The sequence below is a fragment of the Typopeltis vanoorti genome, chromosome 5 (genome assembly GCF_054136105.1).
Source record: "Typopeltis vanoorti isolate ZY-2024b chromosome 5, IOZ_Tvanoo_1.0, whole genome shotgun sequence".
NCBI lineage: Eukaryota > Metazoa > Arthropoda > Arachnida > Uropygi > Thelyphonidae > Typopeltis > Typopeltis vanoorti.
In genome coordinates, this window is record NC_143553.1 from 169,248,499 (window position 1) to 169,271,531 (window position 23,033).

The 23,033-nt window shown below is 37.0% G+C and overlaps 1 protein-coding gene across 1 annotated transcript in view; it reads right to left on the reverse strand.

The window, feature by feature from the left end:
- LOC150107048 (signal transducing adapter molecule 2-like) overlaps positions 1 to 23,033 on the reverse strand; it is a 387,379-nt gene that overhangs the window by 349,883 nt on the left and 14,463 nt on the right. Inside the window, exon 2 of the mRNA XM_090392915.1 lies at positions 7,508 to 7,668. Coding sequence (XP_090249041.1) covers positions 7,508 to 7,668 — 161 coding nt within the window. The remainder of the gene's footprint in view (positions 1 to 7,507; positions 7,669 to 23,033) is intronic.

Consider the following 23,033-nt stretch of genomic DNA (forward strand, 5'->3'; position numbering starts at 1 on the left):
GGCGTGAACAGATGGCATCAATGGCAGTATCATATTAAAAACAAGGATATTAGGAAAGAACTTGACATTGTCAGCATCCAGGAATGCGTTAGCAGACCTAATCTCAGGTGGTATGGTCACTTAAACAGAATGGGCGAGAAAAGATTAGCAAAACAAGTGTTCTCTGCCAGGTTGGCAGCAAAACGACCCGGAGGAAGACCAAGATATAGGTGGATTGATACAGTACAAAGTGCTTTAGATGATAGAAATATAAGATCTGATAATGTTGGAGTCTTGACAAGTAACAGACTGATTTGGAGAAAAATTGTAGATAGGAAATTAATAATGATGTAATTTTTTTCATGTAGTACTATCATATCCTGTACACCCCTTGAGGGTACATGGTCAGGAATTTGATGATGATGATTTTGCCTCGGATATAGGAAATGGTGATGGATTTAGAGTAATCCTTGTTGTGAAGGGAGTGAGGGGAGGGGTATTGGTTTCAATATTATTTGGATTTTTTGGGGGATAGCCATTGGCTTAGAAAGTGTTGAGAATGTGGTTTAATTCTGTGGTTAGGGCATTGCCATTTGAACAGATAAGTTTAGCTGTGTTGTGTAGTGTCTTAATGACTCCATATTGTTGTGAGGGAGGGAGGGGAGAATTGTTGGTGGATGTATCTGCCGGTGTGGGTGGGTTTTCTATAAACTGAGAAAACCAAGGTTCCATCAGGCTGGTGGGTGACTAGTGTGTCCAAGAAAGGAATGCAGTTGTTTTTTTCCTCTTCCAGGGTGAAATTGATTGTGAGGTGTTGGTTGTTTAAGTGTGTTAAGAAGGAGAGGAGTGCATCGGAGCCATGTGGCCAAATAGCGAATACATCATCTACATAGTGAAGCCAAACAGTTGGTTTTTGTGGGGCAGAGTTTAAGGCTTTCTCTTCAAAAGTCTCCATATAAAAGTTGGCCAAGGGTGGGGAGAGTGGAGAAACCATGGCTGTCCCCTCTAATTGTTTGTAGAATTTTCCTTGCCAAACAAAATTGCCTGAGTTCATTGTAAACTGAAATAGGGCTGTGATATCAGGAGGTAATTTAGCTTGGATTAGCTCTAAGGATTCTTTGAGTGGGACATTTGTGAATAAGGAGGAGACATCAAAACTGACCATTAAGTCAGTGTGTTGGAGTGTAAGATTTTTTATGCTGGCATTGAAGTGGGCTGAGATTTTTTATGTGTGATGGTGTGTTGCCAGTATAGTGTGTGAGAGCTTTGGCCAAATGTTAAGCTAGTTCGTATGTGGGAGAATCAATGCCATCCACTATGGGACGTAATGGCACATTTTCTTTATGTATTTTTGGGAATCCATATATATGGGGGGAGGGTATGGAGTTAAACGGTTTTAATTTGTTAGTGACTTCTATAGGCCAAGAAGTGACCTTCTTAAGGAGCCTGTGGATTTTTCTAATTTGTGAGTTGGTGGGATTGTACTCGACAGGGAGGTAAGTAGCCCAATCTAACAATAGATCATTAAGCTTACCTGTGTAATCCGTTTGGTTAAGCAATACTGTAGTGTTCCCTTTATCTGCTTTGGCGATTATTATTTCCTTGTTTTTCTTTAATTCTTGCAGAGCTTTGAATTCCTTATTGGGCATGTTGGTTTTTGGTGGTTTTACTTTGGTCAGAACACAAGCCAATCCGGTCTGATATCGTTGGCAACGTGATTTGGAAGGTGTCGTATCCCACGTTCAATTTGTATCATAATGCCTTCAGCAGGTATTCTTCTGGGCGCAATGCCGAAGTTGTGGCCACGTGAGAAAGTGTACCAGGTGTATACCAGGTCCCTTGCAGCTGTACTACTTTGGCCAAATAGGCAGGACAGCTAATATCAGAATTTCAGAACACAAGGACTACATCCGGTTTCACCAATATAGCCGTTCTGGTCTTGCAGACCATGCTCTGGATACCCGCCATAGAATACGGTGGAAGAAAGCCACGATAATACACCGTAGTAAATTCAAACATGAAAGGCTATTCATGGAATCAGCCTTAGCCATAAGAAACAATCCAAACCTCAACAAATTTGGTTGCATGAGACTGCCTCAAATTTGGGAAACCTACATCAGAAGACCTTCAGCCCAAACGGCCAAGAATACCTACATTGCCGCTAGGGGCACCATTTATTTTAATGTATATTCTATTGTACGTGGTAATTTCCTTAAGCTATTTAGTAAGCATGTATAACCAAGTCTAAGCCTTTCCACAAGAATTACAAATGTGATGCGCTTCACTGTTGCCATAGTAACAGCGAACTAATATCCCACTACCTTCAGAAGCAGTACAGACCGTAGTATATTTCTTTACTTCCAAGATAACCTGAAAAAGAGTACAGTCGCTCTATTATAAAATGTAACCAAGTTACTGAAGCGTGACCTCTCCTTAACAAACCCATGCTGCTCTAGAAAGATTTCCATTCTCATCAGTGTAAGTTTGTATTCTGTCTCTAACCAGTATCTCTAATACCTTCAACATCATGCTTGATATACACACTAGACCACAGTTTGACACTACTAACTTTAATTCTTCCTTATGCACTGGCACTATTTTTTCCTTCTTTTGACTTTTCTGGGACTGTTCCTTCTTCTAGACTTCTGTTGAACAACTGAGTCACGGGCATCCTTCCCCACTTCATGAAATATTATTATTATGGGTATCTCCGTGGAGTCAGTAGACTCATCGTGGGAGACCCAAATTAGCAAAACAATATCTGTCATATCTTTTCTTGAATTAATTTACAGACGAAGAGCTCACAACTAAGTCAGGCAATGAATTCCACTCATTCACCACCCTCCAGGCAAAAAACCTTGTTCTGACACCTTTGTTAACCACACTCTTCTTTAATTTCCAGGGATGACCTCTTGTTCTTCCATCACTATCACACAGCTGAAACATTTCCCCTGCATCAATCCTGTAAAAACCTTTCAGTAATTTAGATGTTTCTATCATATCCCCTCTTCTTCGCCTATCAACCAATCTCTGCAATCCACAAGCTCTCAATCTATCAATGTAGAGAGCATTTTTTACATCACTCACCTTGGTCACTCTTCTCTGAACCCTCTCCACAGCCTCCTCATCTCCAAGGAATCCAGGTGACCAGACCTGAGCACAGTAATCCAAATGTGGAGGTATCAACGCTTTATAAAGGGGAATAATAACCTCTTTATCTCTGGATGTCAGTGTGTTCCTCAACAACCAAATAATCCTATGTGCAATCTTGGACACTTTAGCAATGTGTCCTCTGAACTTCATCTCCCTATCTACCAACACCCCTAAGTCCCTAGCCTCATCAATGTCTTGGAGTACCTTTCCATCAATGTAGTACACAGCTGGTAATCTTTTAATCCCAAAATGAATGACTTTACACTTTTCCACATTGAACTGACATCCATTATCTTTTACCCATTTTACCAGCTTATTTAAATCATCCTGCAAACTTTCAACATCAGCTTGATTTTTTATTGCTCTACCCAACTTTGCATCATCAGCAAACAACTGAATATCTCCCTTAAAGCTATTTCCTATATCATTTATATACAAATTAAACAACAATGGCCCAAGCACAGAGCCCTGAGGCACACCAACTGGTCACCTGCCTCATTCTGGACTCGGCTCCACCATACTGGTATCTCTCCCTGAGCCATTCTCCTATCCATATCACCAATTTAGTATCCATTCCCATCTGCTCCAATTTGCATAACAGTGTTCTACGGGGTATCCTGTCAAAAGCCTTAGTAAAATCCAGAAATATCACTGTGTAGCCAGTTCCTTTGTCCAACTCAGATGTCATTCTATTATGAAAAGTTAATAGATTGCTAAGGCAGGATCTACCTTTAACAAAACCATGTTGGCCTCTATAGAGTATCATATCCTGATCCACCCATTCTCCAATTGTGTCTTTAACCAACTTTTCCAATACTTTTACCACTACTCCTGAGATGGCGATTGGTCTGTAATTAACTACCGCAGTTTTAGAGCCACCCTTATGCAAAGGAACCACTTTGCCTAACTTCCACTCCCTAGGGACCATACCAGAGTTCAATGAACACTTCCACTATATCGTCAGCAGATATGACCAGTGTTCCACTGCCAGCAACTGAAGCCAGCCTTCATATTCACTTCTACTGACAACAAAAATGGAGATTTCTCTAGGCTTTTATTTTACTGCTTCAGCCAATCTTTTGTGCCAATTTATCTTTCCCTACTACACCCGTCACATACCTAGCCTGCATTTTATACTCCTCATGCTGTGGAGGTACCCGGTTCTTTATATCTACTCCATAACATCCTTTTCCTAAGAAGTTCCTGCATAAATCCATGATTCCATCCATTTCACCTCCACTTTATTCATCCTCCTAACCTTAGGAATAGATTCTGACAATGGCATAAGTAACTGATTCTAGACCAAGTCCAGGCAAAGCTGATTTCTCTCCCCTTACCTGACATGCCACATCACCTATCTGTTTCCTTAATTTATCAGAGTCTCTCTTCTTCTGTGAAGTTTGTACCTGCCAAAGTACTCCTATGTCAAAACCACATGATCACTCTCACAATTGGTGGCATCGTAGTGACATCCATTATCACTGTATGAGATGATATTATTAACTAACACGTGTATTATATATATAGCTTCAACTACATTTTGCATAAGATAGTTGTCCTTAAGTACCTCAAGGAATTCAATCTCCTTACTCACATTATTTCCTGCTTGTAGTCAATGCTTCCATAGTTAAAGTCACCCATTATTATTGCCCTCCTGTCACTCATCTGTCTGAACATTTTAGAATCATCTCCCTCTGCATTTCATGGCCTGTAACAACACGTCACTAAATATTTAAAATTTGTGTTTACCTGAACCTCACAACAAATGCCCTCAACTTTATTATTATTACTGCTTTCAAGTTCCACATTTAGAGGACAATTCTTTTGAAATCATCAGTAATACCCACCTCTTTAATCTTTTCTGTCTTTTCAAAAGATGCTATAATCATCATATTCTATATCCATGAGTACATCATTCTCTGTTAACAAAGTCTCACCATAAGAATAAGCAGATGATTCTAAGATAATAAATCATCTGCTTATTCTTAAGCAATAAGAGTTAATATTTGTAGTTAATTTCTTAATATGTTTAAATAAATCTGCTTAATACTTTATTATGTCCTTTAAACTGTCATTATTAATGTAATGGGCCTTTCCATATAGTATGCAATAAATAAACAGATAATCATTGGGCAAGAGATTTATGTTAAATATGGAATTTTGACACATTTTAACTGTTTAGAGAACAGTCTTGTTCTTTGATACATTATTTTCATTTCCTGTCAACCTTGTAAAAAAAATAAATAAATAAATAAATAAATGATGAGAATGTTGACTCCATGAAGGTTACTGAATAATAGTAATGTTGATTAAATTATACATTTTTGGTCGTTTTATAATAGAAATACAATTTTATTAATACAGACCAGTATTTTACAATAAAAACATTTATTCAAACCTACCAGTTTCGCCAGCAAACTGTCTGGCTTTTTCAAGGCATTACGGAGATATGAAAGTTAGTAAATGCAAATTAAAAGGAACATAAAAAACGTTGTAAACCAAACTAGTATCTATGGTTACACGTTTCGCGTGACGGAGATGACTATTGTTCTTATTCATTATCACGCATGCGTGTTTGTTGTAGACTTGTAATGTGATTACTGGCTAGCTGTAGTTCAGATTGATTGAAAGAGAGGATCAAGTTTTTCCACGAACTGTTTAGAATTACACCCTGATTTCTGTTGAGGTTTCCGCCGGTTATTAGTACTATTGTGGCTTCCTTAAATACACGATGCCTGTAGTCGTCATCGAGATATGGCACGGAAGCCGGAAGAGATGCTTCTGTTGTGGTTTACATCACCAACATGTTCTTTTTGTCTAATTTCTAAACTTCGTGAAGTTTGTCCGATGTAGGCAAGACCACAGGAGCAGGGAATGTAATATACTCCTGGATATTTGTAGAACGGAACTTTATCTTTTGGAGATCCTAAAACTTGTCTGATGTTGGTGGTTGGTTTGAAGACCACTCTGATGTTGTGGGCTCTTAGTATTCTTATTCTTGCTATTTGATAAGAAATTGACTTGATGAAAGGTATCACTACAGTAGAAATGTGCTGACGGTGGGATTCTTCTTGTCTGGGGTTGTCATTGTATAGATATTTTTTGATGATGTTTTGAGGATATCCATTTTGTGATAATGTGTTGGCTATTAGTGAGAGTTCATTCTGTGTATCCTCCTCTTCTGATATAAACTTTTTGGCTCTATGTTTCAACATGTGGATAATACTCAGTTTGTGTGACTTGTGATGGTTTGAAGTATAGTGAAGATATCTTCCAGTATCTGTGGGCTTTCTGTAAATGGATAATTTGACACTGTTAGGTTGTTTTTTTTATCAAGATATCTAAAAAATGCAGTTGATTTTATCCACAAACGATTTTAGGTTTCTAAGCTGTCTTGCCATATGATGAATATATCATCCACATATCTTCACCATGTAGATGGTCTCGGAGAGATTGCAGAGAGAATTTCTTTTTCAAGTTTTTCCATGAAAAGGTCTGCACAAGATGGTGATAGTGGGCTTCCCATTGCTAGGCCTTCTAATTGTTGGTATATGGTGTTGTTAACCTTGAAGAAATTAGATTGAAGGCAGTGTCTAAACATCTGTGTGATGTCTAGAGGAAAGAGGTCTTGGATGATGTTTATTACCTCTTCTACTGGAACATTGGTGAAAAGGGATACAACATCTAGGCTGGCGAGCATGTCAGTTGGTGCAATCTTAATGGCTTGGAGTTTATTTACAAAATGTTGACTATTCTTGATATAGGATTCTGTTGATCTTATTTTATTATTTAATAAGTTTGCAAGATGCTTTGCCAAAAGGTAGGTTGGTGATGATCTTCCATCAACTATTGGAAGGAGAGGTATATCCTGTTTATGTATTTTAGGTGCCCCATATATGGGGTTTTTATGTTCCTTTTAATTTGCATTTACTAACTTTCATATCTCCGTAATGCCTTGAAAAAGCCAGACAGTTTGCTGGCGAAACTGGTAGGTTTGAATAAATGTTTTTATTGTAAAATACTGGTCTGTATTAATAAAATTGTATTTCTAGTAATGTTGATTATCACCAATGGTTAATAGTCTATTTTTTATGCACAGACTATACAGTCATATAGTATAAAAAGCTTTTAAAAAACTGATAATGAAAAACTAATAATCAATTTTAGAAGCATCAAAATTACTTAGGTGATAAGCAATCAACTTTTTTTTAATTTAAATTTTAAGAGATTTAAAACTAGATAAAAACTAATATCATTATTTTGATAAAGTAGTTTGACAGTTTAAGGAAATGTGAGAGCATGTAAAAATCAAGTGTTTTTTATTTATTTATTCTATTTGTAGCCACATAATGGGGAAAATAAACAAGAAACTCACAGTTAATGCTTGCATAGCAACATGAGGTACTGGATTAGAGAGTCTTTTTATAATTGCCCTCAAAACAAACTTTGGCCCATCAACATAGTTGACTGCTTTATCACATATATCTAGTATCACAGTCCAGTCCTCTGATGTATTATTTTCATTTGTTGCCAACTCTAGTAGATTAGAAAAAAAAATCAGCAAATTTTTTCTTATCCTACAGTATCACACATATATCATATCATATAAATATTTGGCATAATATTTGGTAAATTATTCACATTATATTATCCTTATTACATATAATATAAAGTTTTAATTTTAAAACTTTATGACTATGTCCAAATAAAAGGAATAAGATATTCATGTAATATTTTTCAAATACAAAAGGCTATTGAATTTTACTATGATTAGATAAAATGTTAAACAAGAAGAAAAATACATGAAATTAACACTGAATTTCAATACTGATAAGCTATTTTGAGGAAAACTATAAGGCAAATTGTCCAAAATAGCTGGTACTGAAGAAATGAAAGATACTGTAATTAATACTGAATACTTTCTGTCCATTTGCAAGTCCTAAGTTTAAAAACCACCAGTTTTTTTTTTTGTTTGTTTCGTTTCATCCATCCATATGAAAAGATATTTTATGTATCGTGTTTGTAAATATCAGAGGAAAAATAAAAATGCTATATCTACTTAAGCATGGTCAACTTGGCCTTGTCCGAATAGGAACTATGTAAAACTCCTATCAGATGCAGTGTACCTCCCATGCAGGGAATACAACAAACTATGATGTCCTATAAATATTGTAAATCTTGAAAACATCTGATTAAGATTATCATTACGATTTGCAATATTCCATCCAATTTTTGTTCAAATTTCCCAGTTCAATTTATTGAGTTACAGATCTGATCTTAGACCTAAATAATGCCCAAAGCAAGAAACATCAAGATGACCACATTTTAAGACCAATAATTGGAGGTACTTCTATTCAAAATACTCTGGGCCTGTCATCCTTAAGGCCTAGTATCCTCATACAACCACTTGGGTGGCTGATTCAAGTTTGGTACAGATGAGCTGCATAATTTTTTTTTTTTTTTTTTTAATTTATAGCTGAAGTAACTTGCCTATCCTGACCAAAAAATTATTATAACTGACAATTGATCATAATGCAAGTAATTTCTATGTAATAGTATAGAAAACTGTTGAGGAATATAGAAAAATGCATCACAAATTAAAGATGAAATATCCAAGGATGCACTATGCTAGTAGTGGCAAACCTTTTTATGTGCCCATACCAAAAGTTTATATATAGAGTTGCTGACGTGCCGGGCAGTTTTTAGTAGGGGAAAATTTAATAGAAAATTAATTAATTTTCTAATAAATTTTATATAATATTTTATAAATAATTATTTATATTGTTCGCCCACCGTTTGTAGGTCTCTGCTTGGCGTCTTACCAAGAATAGTCGATTCATGCTGAAGGGGAGAAATAATTATGAAGGACGTACGAATTGGTCGCTGACACGCAAAATCATGTGCTTTATAGGTAAAATTTTCCAACTGTTATACAAGCAACACAGTTAACTACAATAATCATAAAAGAGAAGTTAATTTTCCGACCTGTAACAATAAACAACTCATTCCACAATACGGACTGATTACCCTTATTATTATCAGAATGGATTCTCCTTTTTCTGATATGCGCAGAAGTGTCGAAGGATCTCTAATTGGTGGGCGAACTATAATTTTATAAATGATATTTTATTCTATTTACAATATTTATTTATATATAAATTTATAATATTATTCAGTGTAGAATTTATTATTGCATTATTAAATAGATTTTAATGATGTTGGTTTAAAAAAAAAAAAAACGGTAGTGAGAAAAATATTTCTGCATTGTATCTTACCATAGAAGTCAGCTAAGCAGGGGAAGCAACAGAAGGATGTCAACTTGTTGGCGAAATGCTTACCATATTTACTCGAATATAACTTGCCCTCGCTTATAACTCGCACCCCTGATTTTACTTTATGAAAAAAGTAAAAACATCAAAAAGTTTTGCATATTACCTCACACACGAAAAATATTTAAACATGTTCACGTCGAGGCGATAGTAACTCGCTCCCCCGTGGTAACAACGCGCCCTCCCCAACAGCCATTATACTGCAGATGAAAGAAAAACAAGTAGTTTTATTGTATCGCTGAATAAGGTGCAGAGGCTTTTGCAGTCTGTGTAATATATTTCTCAACAAATAGTGCGATTCATTAATTAGTGTCGTTTTTATTCCAGCTGTCAATAATTGCACTATTATTGTCCCCCTCCCACAGAAACTATGCTGTATAGACTCAAGCAAAATCATATGTTGCACTTAAACACAGTATCTAACTAAAATCTATTGTCCAATTTTTCAATTATATGAAATAAGTGTTTGTTTTATTGCATTTGAAATTCTCGATGTCATTATGACAGATCACAAAGGCTAACTTCAAATAAAATTCTACCATGAATTGAAACATGCCATATAATTACTGTGACCATACGTCCTTTATTTAAGAGGACAGTCTTTTATTTCGCTGCTCTGTTCTTTAGATTTTTTTTTTTCTAAAATGGCCATTTTGTCCTTTACTTTGTGAATTGAAATAGTAAATTGAATATTGATGCCAACATATTTAAAGATGCAATTCATAAATTTTACCAAACCAACAGTGATTGTTTAAATAACTGGGACAGCTTTTTCATGGAAATGAAAGTATTTGAATGGGTCCTACTATGAGAAATCCTTCTGCAGGCGAAAATCGAGGAAAGTGTTTTGTTCACTTCCAGTCACTAGAACTTAAACATAAATGACGGCGAACTATTTATTATTATTATTATTATTTGACACCTCCAGGGAGTCCAAAGACTCATCGAGGGAGAGTGTGCCAACAGCATCGAATGATTGGTCCCCTTCCAACTACTAACCGCATGAATGGCGACAAAATGATGAGTCCTGCCAATGTAGGTGGGTTGAAATTTTTAAATATTTCGCAGATAAACACGTATCTTTTAAAAACATTTTAAAAATCGTTGACTTTTGCTTATGTCTCCCTGGATCTAATGCCTCCACTGAACGAGTATTTTCATTAGTGAAAAATATGTGGACCAATGAAAAGAAAACAATTAAAAATCAAAACATTGAAAGCATGAATTTATACCAAATGGAACTTTGATAGAATTGTATACAGTTTTATGAATTTTTAAAACACAAACCTGATTTATTAAAAAAAAGTTCATTCTTGTGAAAAGTATCAAAATTATTTTTTTAAAAGTAATAATATGATTGTTTAAAATGCTATGTATATGCTTATATTTTACAATAAACGTTATAAAGCTTTTTAGTTTTGGTGAAACAAATAAACACAACCTGTTTTATTTATTTATTTATTATGAAACAATTTCTGATTTGACCTTTATTTTCTTCAAAAAAATATGGTCACTGTACATATAATGTGTGTGTGAGTTTGCCTGCCAGCTCAAATACAAACAAGCAGGAATAAAATTCAACCAAGGGTTGAAACTTTGTGAGTTGAGCCCGCCGGTAATGAGAAATTCCATTGGAAAGATAAACGACACCGTCATGAATGTGTTAAAACTAAGAAATATATAGTGAATGTTGTTATGACAGTTTCAGCTGTTATGGAATTCGGTTGAAGAGAATTAGCATTTCAACTCAACAATTGGCGGTTGCCTTTGTCTTTGGGTCGCGTGATCTTTTGTTAATACCGCACCAATCATATGCAAGTCTTCATAGCTGCTCTCTCGTGTAAAACAAAATTTAACTTGTACGTATCATAATAATTAAAAAAAGTTGAATAATTTATAAGCTTATAAAAGGATATCACTTGTAAATCGTTGCCGTGCCAGCAAAATTCTCGGGTGCCATATGTTCGCCATCTATGCACTATGCTATAAAATTAGTTTCTGCATATGCACACAGGTATATGTAAAACTATAATAAGTTTGCCATGAAAAAGTACAAAGATACTACATTATTTCCACGTATTACTTTACAAATTAAAGGACAAATATTAAGTCTTATATGCAAGCTTATTATTATCATCATGGAGGTCTGTTGATGATGATAATGCATTCCAATCACCCACCACTTTCCATGTAAAAAAAAAATACTCTTCACCCCCATCTTATACAGCTTCCAGGGATGGTGTCCTGTTCTTGCCCTGTCTCCAGATATTATATGAAAAACCTCATCCACGTTAATCTGGTAATTACCACTTACCAACTTATACATCTTAATCATGTCTCACCCTCTTTCTGTCCACTAAGCTCTGTAATTTGCATTATCTCATATTCCACATTCTAGAGACCAAAAATCAACTTAGTCATTCATATCTGAACTCTCTCCAACATCTCATCATCCTTTTGAAAACCTGGTGACCAAATCTGTGCAGAGTAATCCATACGATTACTCTGCACAGATTTGGTCAGTACAGATTACTCTGCACAGATTTGGTCTGTGCAGAGTAATCTGTACAGACCAAATCTGATACAACAGAATCAAAACATCCTTACTTTTAGACATTAGTGTTCTCCATATCATTCCGATAATCTGCTTCATGAAATTTAAAGTCTGTATCCATCAATTTGGGACACTCTGTGTCCCAAATTTTAAAACCTTACACTTTGCAACATTAAACTGACATCCCCACACACTCACCCATTCTAACAGTGTATTTGCATCCTCATGCAAAGCTACAACATCAGCTTTACTTCTCATAACCCCCCCCCCCAGACTTGCCATCATCTGCAAACAACTGTTATTGCCATTTAAGCGCTTTCCAATGTAATTTATATACAAATTAAAACAACAATGACCCCAAACACAGACCCCAGGGACAAGCCACTAATGACTTTCCTCTTCTAGGATATCACTACCCCATACACAACCTGTTGATACCTATCAGACGGTCAATCTCCAATCCAACATACTAATCTACTATCCAACCCCATCTATTCCAATTTAACTACTAGTTTGTCATGTAGTAATCTACTGAAAGCTTTTGCAAAATCTAAATATACTACTGTACATGCACTCCCCCCCCCACCTTGTTTAATGTATTCGTCAGCTTGTTAAGTAAACAGATTGCTAAAACACAATCTTCCTTTAGCAAACCTATGCTGTCCATTAAAGAGAAGTCTCTACTGTCAACCCAGTTCTGAATCCTTGTCCTCACTAGCTTCTCCAACACCTTGCCACAACTCCAAACAAGCAGATTGGCCTATAATTCAATGCGATATAACATCAATTCCCATGGCCTTGTTGACATCAAGGTTACTCAATTCCTCAATACCTCCTGCTCACTCACTCACTCACCGTCATTAGTTCCTCCCCAGTTTCCACTTCTCTCAAGTTCTGCATTGTTTCAATCACAAGATGGGAATACTTTATTTTAGGATTTTTTTTTAGCATCATTTGCTAATTTCTGTTAATGCCACACTTTTGCTACTCTTACTAAGTCACCTTCCTTGCTTGCTCTTTGTATTACTCATGTAACTGGTTATCTCCACTCATTTTGTGTCGCCTCCACAATGCCTTTTTCTTCCAGATTGCATGCTTCACCTCTTTAGTCATAGCCTTTGCCAGATACTTCTTGAGTAGAGATCAAGCAGAATGGATTTCCTTCCCATTTACAACATCTTCTGATGAGATAATCAAATCCAAGATCTGCGATCCACATGGGGCCTCATGCAATTCCTCATTCCATGATATTACTGCAAGCTGCCTCCTGAGCTTGCTATAATCACCTGCTCTATAGCTCCACATATAATAACCTTTTCTAGCAAAAGTCCTGATATGGCTGGCCACCACCCAAGTGATCACTTCATGGTCACTTTCACTGGAGGAAGAGGTGATACCCCATTTACAATATCTTCTGATGAGATAATCAAATCCAAGATCTGCGATCCACATGTCGCCTCTGTTACAAACTGCTTAAGGTAGTTATCCCTGAAAAACTCAAGAAATTCATTCTCTTTGCTTCCTGATGCTGTCACTTCATTCCACTCTATATTACCATGATTGAAATCACTCATAATGATCACCCTTTTTAGACAGACCAATTTGTCTAAACATTTCCTACTCATTGCCTTCCACAGTACCAGGTCTATAGCAACACCCTACTAAATATATCGTCTGGTTCACCTCCACTTCACACCATTGCTTCAAAAACACTGTCAGTATTTCCTCCTTGCATTTCCACCCTAGTTTGGCCCAACTCCTCTGCCATCATCGATAACACTCCTCCTCCCTTTTTTGCTTTGTCTATCTTCACAAAAGACTACATATCCCTCCATCCCTATTCCTGTCAGAATGTCATCCTTGTTCAAGCATGTCTCACTTGTATCAACAATTTTTGGGTGAATGAATTCTATCAATGCTACAATTTCATTCCCCTTTTTTCAAACACTTCTAAACATTTGTAAACATACACACTAGCTCATTTCTGTTTCTAGAACAAGTACCGCTAACCTCACTTCTGGGATATGACTTTTCCACACTTCCCGTTCATTGCTATCTATCATCACTTATATTACGCCCCTCCCCAGACCTAAATGTCACTCCCACATTCTTGACTATCTTAATTCTTTCTTGCACACTCACACATCTACTCATGAAACCATCATCTGCACTTTTCACATAGTGCCCCCCCCCTTGATCCCCTTCCCTGTTTCCCTGTCCACTCTGTGTACCTTTTCACATTCTCTTCACTCATGCCACTCACTTCTCCATTCACAAACTAGCCTACCCTACTTTCCTGTTCTTCCACACCACCTCTTGCTTCCTCAGGTCTTACATTCACTTCAGTCATTCTCTCTTGCAGCTACAGTTTTTTCAAATGACTCACACCAAATCCATTCAAATGTAGTCCATCTCTTTTCTACAGCTCTATCTACCCCTCATACTCATTCCACACATTCACAAAATGAACTCCTTTCTCCTCGTACAACTCTGCTACCATAGAATTCATAATCTTTGCTCGCCTTCTCAAATCATCATTATCATACCTGGCAACATGCTGACTACCTTACCTACCACACTGTTATCTTTCACTCCCTTAACAGCATCATAGCATCCCTCCTTACATTCATCTTGTAACCAGTCAAATCATTCATATCAACTACTCCTCAACACCTCACTTCAGCACCTGAAAAAGTTCCTTTAGTCCGCAACTAGAACTGAACTTAGGTTGCCATCTTTGGGCAGCCTAGTACTGTGGATGCACACGCCATTTCCACTGAGCTACACACACTACAAATACTGATTAACTCAAGTTGGTATGTGAGGAAACAGGAACAACATGAATGAAATTGAAAAAATAATTACTATTTTGAATATTTCACCAAAATCATAATAGTCTCATCATAGACAACATGGATATTATGTGAAACATTCAAGATATATATGTGCAAGAGAAATGTGGATACAAAAAATGAAGTATAGAAGGAAAAGCAAAGTGAGCCTACAATTCTAAAAGAAGCAAGCTGCCTTCTTAGTATAGTTATAGTATAGTTATAGTTAGGTGCTTGATCCTGATTTAGTTTTTCTTACCTTGTGTTGTGTCTGAGTGCATGTATCTGTACACTGGTATATTTTTCCTATAATGATGATGCCAATTTGGCTTTGATGAAATAATCAAAATGGTAAACAAAGTTTTTAGTTATTAGATCATACACATTGCTATTGTCATCTTTGCAGCCATTTTTGTTGCTCAGTATATAAGGTCACCATGATGCCAACGAAAGGCCTGAGTGGCTTGAAAAAGTACCAATCTCTATAGCAAACTTTCCAAATTATCTGTTTCTTGGTGCACCCACAGTATACAGGGGCTTATTAAAATAGTGGAAACACGTACAATTTTTTTGGAGAATTTTTTTTATTAATAAGCTGTAGGTCCACCTCTGGTTGTTAGAACACCATGAATTCAATGTGAAACAGACTAATAAACATAAGATAATGAAATTTGGGACTATTCTTCCTGCAAAATATGTCCCAATTGTGCCAGTAATGTTGCAAGGTGGAAAATGTGATCAAAACTGGGAGACAACTTGTCATAATCTTCGATACTGTGGGTTGTGATACACCTATGATTTCTGCCATTTTGGTTATGGCAACTCCTGCAAGCCACATTCCGATGATCATACCTTTTTTGGAGGTCACTGAGGTCTGACATTTGGCATACTAAATGCACAACAATCACAGAGACAACATCATCTGCAATGTAAGGTATATAATAGAGTGCAGTATGATATTGGTTATCACAAGTGCTTTTTTTCTGGAAAAAAAAGGTGCCGGTACTCACCATGAAGATGTTATTACAGCAACTTCCACACTTTTAACATATCCTCCGATATACCCTCGTCATCTCTAGATCGCGTCTTGCTGTTGGTATCAACTGCAGAATGATGACCTTGGAGCAGCCACATATTTGCTAGGGTTGAACTGAGTAAGAGGAGGCCCTACTATCCTGATGAACATCAGTGCAGAAGTTGTCCGTACAAGCAGAGATGACCTAGATGAAGTCACTATAAGATTCATCTGAGAGAAGTCCCTTTCACATTCACTTTAAGATATTGCAATTGTGCCCAAAGTGTGCTTTAGAGGAAGTAATATGTCAGGGACTTTATTTTCTTGAAGATATTCACGGAAACCACGAACTGCTTCTCTTTCATTCAAGTGAAATTTGCGAGCTAACTTTTTAATTTCAGCTTCACCAAATGTCAGATGCTTCCCAGGATTTTTTGGCCAATACTTGGAATCTAAAATCTTAGCACATTCAGGCAAATCAGCATATCTCCTTCAAGCAGACGCTTTCCAACAGCTTCTTTCAGACGTTTATAGAAAGCAGATGAACGTATTGCAGGACTGTGTTTTTCATTTTTGTGGAGCTCAATCCTTTTGAACTTCATGTTCTTCTGACTTTGAAGAGAAATACTGTAGTACAGACCAGAATTTTCATTTCTTTCTTCAAAAAGTTGAACTATATTCTTTATCTTCCTGTCTGCTTTGTACAAGTCAATATTTCTCTCTTGTAAATCTCGACTTAGTTCACTAAGTTCTTGGAGAGCATCACACATAAGACACAAATGATGTTATTTTTCTTAAAAGGCCCTCATAAAGAAAGTGATCTGTTTTGCTTCTTCTGCTGTCTTCTTTAGTGTTTTACCTAAACACTAAAGATGACTAATTAAAGAGTTTAGAATTTCTCTAACAGTTACATCTGACAATTCGATCAAATCTAGGAAAAGACTCACAGGAGCCAAAAGTTCAGGAAGAATTACACGAATAATAACAATCAATGTTGTTGTGTTACTCACAGTTGTTGATTCATCAATAAGTAACGATATTTTGTTCTTGGAATTCACTATATATTGTTTATTAATGTTTTTCTCATTTCATTTACAATATGGCTCACAATGTTAATGCCAGCATTTGCAGAATGAAGAATATATCCCATGTCTAGGCCATTAAGTTCCTGTAAATTTATTTCGTCTTCAAAGTTGTTAAATGATTGATTTCTCCTCGCAGCTTTGTAAGCGGTTCGAAACACTTTTCCTGTTACGTCTTTATTATGAGACAAAGTATTTAGGAAAACTTTCTCTAATGTTTCATTTTTTGCTTCAGATTTTATTTTTTGGCACGCTTTGTGCGCTGCACTCTCCTTATGATCATAAAACTTTTTTCTTAATGACATTAACTGTTGTTTGCGAGATTCTCCAAAATGACTGATTTTACCATTTGACCACTCCACTGAAATTTTTGTTCCCATGTGTTTATCAACGGCAAGACTTCTGACATCAAGACACTTTACAGCCCAACATTTTATTCTTGACATACAATCAGTCGTTTCTCTTGCAGAAGTCATTTTTCTGCAAAAGCGTCCAACATTCGGGCCAATCATTATCAGAATCTGCTTCCTTTTGACCACTTGGATCTTCGGTCTTGGTTTCGTGATACTCTTCACCAAGTGTATTTTCGATGGTAGTTTTCTGTTTTACAGGATCACAAATAGATTCAACAATTTCTGCTTCTTCAGCCTTCCTTTTTTTATTCATTGGCATAAAGTAACTACTTATTTTACTCATGTTGAACAATGATTGCATTGATTTAACTTAGATTAATTCAAAACTCACATGAACACCTGCCTGTTGCAGAGTGAATATAGAACTCAAACTGATATTGGAAGCAATCAGAAGTGAACACAACTTCCTGTTTCCGGTTGCATACCAATCTATGAAACAGGAAAGCAAGATACCAACTTATGAGTAATCAAAAACTGAAAATTAAATTCGTGAACACAGTGCCATCTACCGGAATATTTATAATACATTTTGCTGTCAATAAATCGCAAATTTTTAAAAAATTAAGAAAAAAGGTGCTGTTACTGCATACTGTTGCGTACTGCCAGAAAAAAAAAGCAATGGTTATCACACAGCATTGGCATAGTCAATGTTGAATTTGCCATTGTGCAGTTAGTGTGCAAAATGTCAGACCTCAGTGACCTCCAAAAAGTTATGATCATAACCAAAATGGCAGAAATCATAGGTGTACACAAGCCACAAACAAGATGTTATCTCCAATTGGTTCTGCAATGTTCGATCATATTTTCCACCTGCAATATCACTGGCATAGTTGGGATCATATTTTGCAGGAAGAATGGAACCAAATTCCATTATTATTATTTATTATTATGGGCAACTTCAAGAAGTAAGCGAAGGCTTCTGTGGGTAAGCAGTTCCGGAGATAGTTTTCGGTATTGAGACAACATGTTTATTAAATAATAAAAATAAAAGAGTAAAAACCCAACAAGTTTCGTTTGTCGTAAGACTTACATCATCAGGGGTAATGATGTATAAAAGTTGAACACAAACCAAATTAAACAGTCAATTAGATGTCTTTTTTAACCTCATAACTGTTCATTAATTGAGAATCCGAATACAAAATGATACATTCATTACTGTATGCTTGTTGGAACAATGCTAGTTGTTGTCACATTTGATTTTACATCAAGTATGGTCTGCCTTTATCAAAAATTTAACTGCCTCGGACATAACACCCGTAAGCCACAGAACGCGACAACAACTAGCATTGTTCCAACAAGCATACAGTAACAAATGTATCATTTTGTATTTAGGTTCTCAATTAACAAACAGTTATTATTTTATTTATTTAGCGTATGGCTCACACATGAAATTTTATATTAATTCTTTATATTTTTTATCTTAAAACATTACATAATACATCTTAAAATGTTATAATATATCTTAAAACATTACATTAATCCTTAATATATATGGACATAGTAATAGACATATGAACAATAATAAGACATAATACAGTCATAAAAGAGACACTCAAGAATAGGCTACTCCAGTCAACTGCATGGATGAAGTCTGACAGGTTTCCACTGCATGCACATTGGACACATTCTGCTGTAATATGATTAATTGTCTGGCAGGGTGATCCACAAGTCGCACCTGGGTGAGGCAATCATGCCCCATTTGTAAAGGTGATCTGCACATCTGCCACGATTGGTGCAGATTCAGTTAAGGGTAGACCAAGTTTTCTGAGATAGGTCAAAACCCGAAGGCATTTGAGTTGGGTCCATTAATTCATGGAAGACCCCTGTTGAAGTGTTACACCAGGACTCTTTCCACTTCTCCTTCATGTTGAAACTTGTCTCTGCAAGATTTTTTGCTGTTAAGATTGGAGGGTGCCTGCAGATGTGTGGAAGTGGGATGTTGCACTGGCACTGGGAGCCAGTAGGTTGGGGTTGATTTTAGTTCCAAAAATAAGGTGCATAGTGGTGTTAAGCTGAGCATCAACCAATACACATGGGCACTGTTCAGCAATATGGGTGGGCAGTATTCGGCTGCAGAGTAAACGAAGCCAAGAACAGTTCAGCAAAGCGTTGTTACTGAGGCACCCCAAGTTGTTCCACATAATTTTTGCAGTATATTGTTTCTTGTTTTTAGCTTGGATGGTGTGTTAATGAGATGTGGTTTAAAAGATAGATTCTATTTCAGAATGACGCCAAGATATTATGGGCATAGCAGTTTGTGGTTGAAGTAGACCATGAGTTCTTTGTTAGCCTGGTTATTGTTCAGGTGGAAACATGAAACTTGTGTTTTGCTAGGATTTGGTATCTCCATTTGCTGAAGTATTCATCAAGGACTGCAAAGTCGTTTGTTAGATTGTAGTAAAATTGGTGTGTCTGGTGTCTAGAGCAATGTCATCAGCGTAGCAAAACTTCTTGGAGGCTGTATTAGGCAAATCTGCGATGTATAAGTTAAAAGGGAGGAGAGCCAGAACTGACCCTTGTGGTAATCCATTATCCAGTGTTCTTTGATTACTTTTGTTCTCATCCATACACACTTGGAACAGGTGGTTGCTTAGCATGTTGTCGATTAGTTTTGCTATTGTTCTGCATGGGACTGCACGGAGCAACTTGCAGACTTAGCCATGCTTCCAGGCTGTATCATAAGCTGTATGAAAATATATGTATCTACAAAAGATACAGTTGTTTTCAGGCATTGTTGGTAGCCTGCCTCTATATGTGTGGTGAGTGACAAAACCTGATCACAGCAGCTTCATTTATGTCTGAATCCAGCCTATTCCACTGGGACTTGTTCTATTATCTTAGGGGCAATTCTATTGAGGAGCCTTTCCAGGAGCTTATAACAGGAGCTAAGCAGGGCAATTGGTCGGTAGTTTTCTGGTTTGTTGTTGGTTTTTCCTGGTTTTAAGATGGGGATAATTTTTGCCCTCTTAAACTCTTTTGGAAGTCTGCCAGTCAGGAGGATGCCAGAGAAAAAGCAAGCCAACCACTGTCGAGCTTTTTGGCCTGTCTTCAACAGGAAATCAGAATGAATTCCATCGAAACCTGGAGCCTTGCCTGGTTTCATATCCATTAGAGCAGTGTTAATATCTTCAAGAGTAAAAGGTCACGAATATCGACCAGTTTCTGTAACCCACAAATCTTCAACCTATTCTCATAAGGTTTATTCCATAGACCTGCTACCATCTTGGTGACTCATCTCTGGATCCTCTCCAACTCCTCCCCATCACCAAGAAACCTTGGGCACCCCAATCTGCGTGCAGTAGTCAAGTGGAGTCTTATCATGGCTAGATAAAGAGGAACAATAACCTGCTTGTCTCTGCTCATGAAAGTATTCTTCAGCAACCAAGTGATCTGATGAGCTGCTTTAGCCACTTTTGCTACATATCCCCTAAACTTTAACTCCCTATCCACTAACACTCCCAAGTCTCTGGCCTTGTCAATTTCCTGGAGAACAGTTCCACCGATGTGGTATATCACCGATATAATCTTTTCGCCTCAAAATGCATAACCTTACACTTCACAACGTTAAACTGACACCAATTCTCATTTGCCCAGTCTGCCAATCTATCCAAATCATCCTGCAAAATTTTGACATCTGTATTAACTATTGCTCTACCCAACTTTGCATCATTGACAAATAACTGAAGAGGTCCTCTCAGATCCTTTCCTATATTGTTAATGAAATTAAATAGCAGGGTTACAAAAACAGAACCCTGTGGCATGCCACTAGTCACAGGCCTTCTTTTGAACTCTACTCCTGAATAAACTACTCTCTGATATCTTTCCATCAACCACCCTCTTATCCATCTCACCAACCCTATATCCATTAACATGTGCTCCAGTTTACTGATTAGAATTGCATGCGGTATCCTGTCAAAGGCCTTTTTCAAAGTCCAGTAGCATCACTGTAAACCCATTATGTTTATCCAGCTCAGCCATCACTGTATTATAAAACATGAGCAAGTTACTTAGGTATGATCTACCCTTCACAAAACCACGCTATCCCCCTCCCTACATGCAGTATCCCATTTCCATCTATCCATTCTTGTATTTTGCTCTTGACCAACTTCTCCGATACTTTGATGACGACTCCTGATATGCTGATCTGTCAGAAATTTGCCACATCAGTCTTGGAGCCTCCTTTGTGCAACTGAACTATTTTCCCCACTTTCCACCCCCTTGGGACTGAGACTTAGATTGAACAATATGGGCAAGGGCACTAACAATTTCTTTGCCACTTCACGTAAGACTCAAGCTGGTATACCATCAAATCCCACAGATGTATTCACATTAAGGTTCTGTAATATGCTATTCACCTCCATTTCAATCACATCAATTCCCGTATAGGCCATCCCTCATTCCTGCAATATCACTGCCTGGATGATATACTCTTGCAAACTGTTCACTCAGTAATTCTACTATTTCGACTGATTCAGTTACCTCCCTACCATCGGCATTCCTTAAAATCATTCTGCCATATACATTCTTTCTTGTACTTGCAGCATATCAAAACAACTGTTCCGAAATCTCTTTAGCCTGCATTGCTAACTTCCTTTCATAATCTGCTTCTGCCTTTCTTACCATACTAGTTACCCTTCTGGCTTGTGCCTGCAAATCACCTTACTCATTACATTGGATGACAAACAAAATTAAACAGAAACTTCATGTGAAAAAGAGGCTATGGAAGAGATATAAGGAGACATGTGAAGAGCAGATGCATGAAGAATACAAGACACAGGCCAAGATAGTGACTAGTATGGTAAGGAAGGTGAAACTGGAATATGAAGAGATTGGCCCTAAGATCCAAAGAAAATCCTAGGGAATTTTTTAGCTACATGGCCAGTAGGAGGAGAAATGATTGTGGAAAAATGATATTGTGGGAAAAAATGGGAATAGAGTGACTAATGCAGAGGACATAGTGGAATTGTTCAATGAACACTTTATTGAAGTATTTCATCCTGGAGGAGTAAATTTTAATACTAGAGGGATAAGGCAGGTTCGATGTTTAGAGGTGCAGGAGCAGAGCATGTTCCAAATAGTGAGTAATCTGGGTGTCAGTAAAGATGTGGAGATGGATGGTATTTCACCACGAGTTTTGAGAGAATGTGCTAAGGAACTGACAGCTCCTTTGACCTGGCTTTTCAATGAAAGTCTGGCTATGGGAAAGGTGCCCAGGGAATGGAAGGAAGGTAACATAGTGCCATTGCATAAGGACAGTAGCAGACTGGAAGTGTCTAATTATAGGCCAGTTTGTGTGTCATCAGTAGTTGTTAAGATCTTGGAGAAATTAGTTAATAACCGTATATAACATTTGGTAGATGAGGGTAATGTTATCTGTGAGAGTCAACATGAATTTGTGAGGGGGGGCACTCTTGTTTTAGTAATATGCTAGCCTTTTATAATAAAGTTACAAGAGCAGTAGATGAGGAAAAGGCATATACTGTCATTTTCTTGGATTTAGCGAAGGCATTTGACAGGGTGCAACATGATAAGCTGATATTTAAGTTGCAGCACATGGGTTTAGATGTCAGGTTGGTCAACTGGATACAGGATTGGCTGTCTGATAGGTATCAGAGTTGTGTATGGTGGGGCAGTTTCAAGGAGGCAGAGGGTTACAAGTGGGGGTCCCACAGGGGTC